Source organism: Aegilops tauschii, chromosome 3 (genome assembly GCF_002575655.3).
Source record: "Aegilops tauschii subsp. strangulata cultivar AL8/78 chromosome 3, Aet v6.0, whole genome shotgun sequence".
Taxonomy (NCBI): Eukaryota; Viridiplantae; Streptophyta; class Magnoliopsida; order Poales; family Poaceae; genus Aegilops; species Aegilops tauschii.
The window spans coordinates 442,949,128-442,956,006 of NC_053037.3; the positions used below are offsets into that span (position 1 = coordinate 442,949,128).

A 6,879-nucleotide genomic window follows, 5' to 3' on the forward strand; every position below is an offset into this window, starting at 1 on the left:
TGGACCTGTTGTTTATGTTTTCCACAACTTGCTTGACGTCAGAGGCGATAATCACAAGATACAACTGGAGATCATGCGCCAATGCAAGGGCTTCTTTGCCTACAATAGTTTCCAGTGAAGTTGGATCATCAATTCCTCCAATCACTAGTGAAGAACTGCCAAGATAATTTCCTTGTCTGTCCTGGCAGACCGCTGCCGCAGCTCCTCCTCGCCCCGTTAGCACACCTGCATCAACATGTATCTTTGCGTAGCCCTCGGGTGGCGCCTTAGACCAGTGTGGGTGAGGACCACTCGAACCAACACCTCGGGCCGTCACAGGTTCTTTTTCCTTTATCATTTCCAGCTCGCTGATGAACCTTGCGACAAACGCATGTATCGACTGAGGGGTCCGGAACACCCCTTCATGTATGGCTTTGCGTTGTGCCGACCACAGCGCCCATAGGGTAACAGACAACAATACAAATAAGTTATGGGGCAGCTCCTCCATGAGTGTAAACAGCCAACATTTTGCATTAGGTTCACTGGTTGTGATTTTTCTAAAAAGATAACTAAATTTTGTGATTTTCATGAAACTGATTAAACATTTTTTATTCCCTTCAAAATAAGGAAGACGGTTGGATGAACATTTTTTAGCGGGAGAGCAGTGGCTACACATAAGTTCGGTGCACCCCATGAATGTCCATGATGATTAGTAAAATCAAATTACTCTTTATTACACATGAGAGCAGTGGAGTACATGGGAAGATAAAGAGCTGCGCATGAGGGCCTGCAACTCTTTACCAAATCATAAACCAGTACTACTGGTTATACATTACAAGGCATTTGAATGACTAGAAAAATCAACAAAGCCTATCAGAACCTCTGCACTGGGCAGTTGGGCACCAGCTAGCTTGTACTACTACGTCAAAACTAAAGCGGCCTGTGATCTGCCTCCACCGCACCTTCTCTTGAAGCTCTGATCCTCACAATCTGCGCGCGTCCTCTTCCTGCCGTGGTAGCCATACGGCCCGCCGTCGTTCCGTGTTGTTGGTGGCACTGTCAAGTTGCCGCCCATGGTGTTGACAGGGTAACCGCCGCTGTAAGCGTAGGGCATGCCGGCGTAGCCGTAGTACATGGAAGAATCAGCCGGCCACGGCATCCCACCAAGAAAAGGGTCGTAGCACACCGGGGCAAAAGGAACGCTGTAGCCGTACTGATGATCGACATGGTTGGCCGCTGTGTCCGTTGTCTCGTGCGCCGCTGGAGCCGACGTCGATTTGCCGTCGCTGTGCTCCCGCTCCGAGGCAGCGCCCTTCTTGGAAGAAGCGTGACTGCCGCTGCTGCTCTCGTTCGACGCTGCCGGACTTTGAGCCTGACGCGTGGGCGCCGCGACCTCGTTGCTTGCGGCGGAGCTGCTCTGCTTCTCTGCTCCACCCGAAGCGCTGCTGGCCCTGGCGGCGAGAATGTTGGCGATGGTGGTGCGCAGCGTCGGGTTGGGGATCAGATCGTCGGCGCTCGCCTTGGCCCCGCACGCGCACTCGGAGTTGGCGACGATGTGCGCTCGGATGCACCGGTCGCAGAAGCTGTTGAAGCAGCACTTGCTCGCCACCACCGCGTCGGCCATCACCTCCTTGCAAATCCTGCAGTGGAGATCCGCCGGGAAGCCGTCGTCGTTGCTCTCGCCGGCCGGCCCAGGGGCAGGCGGCACCGGAGCCCTTCCGAAGTCGAATCTGGAGTCGCCGTTTGTGGGGCAGTGCTGGATGAAGTGGCCCGGGACGCGGCACCTGTGGCACACGTACCCGGCCGGCGGCGCCCGCCCGTTGTGCGCTGCTCGACGGCCGTTCTCGATCACCGCGCTGATAGCTTTGGCCTGGTCGTCCTGGGTTCCGGCGGACCTCGGGGCCGACCTCGACGACGAACCACCGCTGTCTTGCCTCGATCTAGGGCACAGAGGGGGTGTGTCGGATGACCGCAGCACGATGCTATCGGCCGGAGTTCCGGCCACTCGGCGTCGCACCACCACCGTCGAGTTGCGCAGGACCGACGCGCTGTCGTCCGCGTACTCCTCGCGGGTCTGCTCGCTGGAGATCGTGAGGCTCTCCCTGGGACCCCGGCCGCGACCATGGCGGCCTGTCTTCATGATAAGGCGCTTCAGCTCGCCGACGGTGATGGAAGGCGCCGCGACGGGCAGGGAGAACGTTTCCAGGCAGTCCTTGTATCGGTAGTACACTGCCATCGTTCGGCCACGACGATCGAGATGGACGCCCTCGTGAGCTGCGCCGAACTCGCTCGCCGGAGATCAGGCTAGGATGGTTGCAGTGGGGAACGAGGCTCACGGGAACAGGGTTGATGGCCTTATATGCTACTCCATTTGGCCTTGGGCAATACAAAACCGAGAAGGTCTCGAGCCTGTTGTGAACCGCCTTTGGGTATCTTGTCCGAGTTCTAATCGTAATAATACGACGTACTAGGTGTTTTCGCTTTCTGTTCTTCCTCCGGCGACCAACCGGAGTCGTCGTAGAGTTCTTTTCGGATTCACTAATTCACATCTAGATGAGAATTAAGTTTTTTTGGACACAGATGAGAATTAAGTACGGAACTAATTCTCGGTCGCCTGAGTTTTTTTTTTCTTTTTCTTGAGGCGATGCCAGATCCGTTAGTTTGATCGATTGCGCTACAGCAGCTGAGCAGATTAGGGATGGAGCTGCTGTTTTTTTTTTTTTTTTGAGTTGATGGATGGAGCTGCTGGTGCAAGGGCCTGCCCTGTTTACGGGTTTCTTTTGTTGTTTAGGGGGCACACAGGTTATTCTGACGGGCTTTTATTCTGTTCGTTGGGCCTATCTGCTCACTTTCTTTCCTTTTTCTTTCGTTGTGAACGTCTTTGCATGCTTTTGCTTGTGTAGCTTAGCACTTTTGTACTAGTAACTTTTTTAGGATTTTCTAAAAAGAATGTGAATTTTCTAGGACAATTTAGAGTGCCGTGTTCTGTAAAAACATATTCCACATGGTTCCATCATCCCATATTGATGCCTGTATGAATAGGATCAAATTCTTTTATCAGATCTCGCAAAAAAAAAGATTCTTTTATCAGACTCAAAATAACTTAAACTCTACAACTTCATTTTTTATAAAATCGTGTTAGCTGCCTTTTGTGGCATATGCAGTTATTTCTAAAAAGAAGGTGTAAGTACTATTATGTAAAAGTGCAACTGAGATATACAATTTAGAAAATACACACATAGAGACATAGTTGCGAATCCCCCGGAAAAAAGAAAAGAAAAGAAACATAGTTACAAAATGACAGTTGCACATTTCTGGAAATAAGTGCAGGTGAGATATAATCAAAATAGAAAATGCATAAATTGTGCTAGTTACGCTTTTTTTAAAAGTGCCACTACATCCATTTTTTAAGAAGTGCAGCCGAGGTAATAATCGGCCTATGAAACGCAGACATACCAATCATGTTGTACTTTTTAATGTAGAAGTACATCTGTGAGAAATTGCAAGTGATATTTTTAGAGAAGTCCATGATGGAACTTTTTTATTGCGGGGTGAAAGACCTTCTATTAATCAGGCTAAGAGCACGCCAAGTGATGCGTCCAGCCGCCGCCATGTGTCGTGTGCTGCCTAGACGGACCATCTGGATTTCCTTTTTATTTTATTTTTCTGTACATGTTTTTGAATTTCATATGGGTTTTTTATTTTTGTTTTATGCCTGGTTTTCCCTGGGATTTGGAGAAAAGAAAATGCAAAAAAAATCATGAAAAAATATATTTTGTGCTTCCACAATAAGCACAGATTTGCTTTTTGTGAAGGCGTAGATTTGCTTCCTCGAAAAGGGCGCGTGGTTTTCTTTTTGCTTCTCTTTGTTGATATGTTTCAAACATATTTATAATTTTACCTCGCAAAAAACATATTTATAATTTTGATTGTTTCATGTTATTATCATAGCACTTTACATACTTTTGACATCAATTTATATTATTTTTATTTGGACTAACTTATTAATCCAGTGGCAAATGCCAGATCATGTTTTCTATTATTTTTGTTTTTTCTGGTGAAAATTCCACGGAGCAGGAATGATCTGAATTTTTTTTTGTGATTTTTTTACAAAATAGAGGACTTTTGTATCCAGGAGATGGAGCCCAGGGAGCCATGCGTGCTCCACAATGGCAGGCGGCACGGGTAGGCCCCTACCTACGTGGGGAGGGGGCATGACTGGTTGATGTTGCTTGAAGCTACGTCGGTTTTTTCCCCAAAAAGGAAGGGATTATGCAGCACAACGGTGGTAGGTATTTCCATCAGATATGAAACCAAGGTTATCGAACCAGTAGGAGAACCAACCAACACAACATAAACAGCCCCTGCACACAGATAACAAATCCTCGCAACCCTACGTGTTAAAGGGGTTGTCAATCCCTTCCGGGGTACGACGCCTGAAGATAGGCAAACGGACGTGAGATAATTTTCTAGTAAATTGATTGATCGAACGCCAAATAAAATAAATAAGGAAAAAATGCAGTAAGGTATTTTTGGTTTAATAGATCTGAAAATAAAAGCAAAGGAAAATTAGATCGCAAGCAAATATATGAGAAAGAAGACCCGGGGGCCGTATGTTTCACTAATGGCTTCTCTCGAGAAACATAGCAAACAGTGGGTAAACAAATTACTGTTGGGCAATTGATAGAACCTCAAATAATTATGATGATATCCAAGCAATGACAATTACATAGGCATCACGTCCAAGATTAGTAGACCGACTCCTGCCTACATCTACTACTATTACTTCACACATCGACGGCTATCCAGCATGCATCTAGTGTATTAAGTTCATGGAAAAACGGAATAATGCAATAAGAACGATGACATGATGTAGACAAGATCCATTTATCTATTGCGATAGATATAGATCCCATCTTTTTATCCTTAGTAGCAACTATACATACGTGTCGGTTCCCTTTCTGTCACTGGGATCAAGCACCGTAAGATCGAACCCACTACCGGGCACCTCTTCCCATTGCAAGATAAATAGATCAAGTTGGCCAAACAAAACCCAAATATCGAAGAAGAAATACGAGGCTATAAGAGATCATGCATATAAGAGATCAAAGAAACTCAAATAACTTTCATGGATATAAAAAGATATGACTGATCATAAACTCAAAGTTCATCAGATCCCAACAAACACACCGCAAAAAGAGTTACATCATATGGATCTCCAAGAGACCATTGTATTGAGAATTCAGCGAGAGAGAGAAAGCCATCTAGCTACTAACTACGGACCCGAAGGTCTACAAAGAACTACTCACGCATCATCGGAGAGGCACCAATCGAGGTGGTGAACCCCATCCGAGATGGTGTCTAGATTGGATCTGGTGGTTCTGGACTCTGCGGCGGCTGGATGAATATTTCGTTGACCGTTCTAGGGTTCTGGCATTTTTGGGGTATTTATAGAGCAAATAGGCGGTCCCGGGGGCACCCGAGGTGGGCACAACCCACCAGGGCACGCCTGGGCCTCCTGGCGCGCCCTGGTGGGTTGTCCCCTCCTCGGGACTCCCCCAGGTGCAGCCAGGGCCCAATATCTTCCTTCTGGTCCATAAAAAATCTCCGTAAAGTTTCATGGCATTTGGAGTCCGTCTGATAAGGATTTTCTACGATGTAAAAAACATGGAAAAAACAGCAACTGGCACTTGGCACTATGTCAATAGGTTAGTACCAAAAAATGATATAAAATGATTATAAAACAGCCAAGAATTATAATAAAACAGCATGGAACAATAAAAAAATTATAGATATGTTGGAGACGTATCAGCATCCCCAAGCTTAACTCCTGCTCGTCCTCGAGTAGGTAAGTGATAAAAAACAGAATTTTTAATGTGGAGTGTTGTCTATCATGTCATATCATATTCTTTTCTTTATAGCATGGACATTTGGACTTTTTATGTGATTCAAAGAAATAGTCTAGTTTTGACATAATAATTTAGATACTCAAGCATATCAACAAGCAACCATGTCTTTCAAAATATCAATGCTAAAATAAGTTATCGCTAGCCCATCATGCTCAAACATTGATCCATTCATGAAACACACTCGAATATTAGCTACACCCAATACTTAAGTACGATCATATTGCCTCCTAGTTGATGCTTTTTATGAGAGAATATGGAGACTCAAATTTCAAAACAAAAATTGCATAAAGTAAAAGAAAGGCCCTTCGCAAAGGGAAGTAGGGATTTGTGAAGGTGCCAGAGCTCAAAGCGAAAAACTTAGAGATAAAAATATTTTGGGAGGTGTATCCATCCCACCAACAAAAACGACTTAGAGTTCCCAACACTTTTCATGCTAGATATGCCATAGGCAGTTCCCAAATAGAAAATAAAGTTTATTCCTTTTTTCACCATACTTTCACTTTCCATGGCTAGCCGTATCCACGGTTGCCCTCCATACCAACACTTTCCAAGGAATTTATTATTTGACAACATAAAGTAAATTCAATTTTTTTGCATTTCGGGACTGGGCATCCCTAATACCTTTGCCTTACTCTCGTGCAATGACAAGTGAATAAACGCTCATCGTGAGAATAACACATCTAGCATGGAAAATATTAGCCACCGTTCCGCGAGCGAAACAAACACACAAAAGAGAAGTTTATTTTGAAAATTAGAGATGGCACATGCAAATTTGCTTAGAACGGCAAAAGAATACCGCATATAGGTAGATAGTGGACTCATGTGGCAAAACTGGTTTACAGGATTTTCGAGGCACAAGTAGAGGTCATACTTAGTGCAAAATGAAGGCTAGCAAAAATATTGAGAAGCGATCAACCAAGAAACGAATAATCTCATAAGCAAGCATTAAGCATAATTAACACCGAATAATGCACCACAGGTAGGATATAAT

At 45.2% G+C, this 6,879-nt stretch overlaps 1 protein-coding gene across 1 annotated transcript; it reads right to left on the bottom strand.

Moving 5' to 3' along the window:
* Positions 1-373: 373 nt before the first annotated feature.
* LOC109749576 (E3 ubiquitin ligase PQT3-like) lies at positions 374-2,497 on the bottom strand. Its single transcript, XM_020308518.3, has one exon. It carries the CDS (start codon positions 2,213-2,215, stop codon positions 899-901), a length of 1,317 nt encoding a protein of 438 aa, XP_020164107.1. The 5' UTR covers positions 2,216-2,497; the 3' UTR covers positions 374-898.
* Between the last annotated feature and the right edge of the window lie 4,382 nt (positions 2,498-6,879).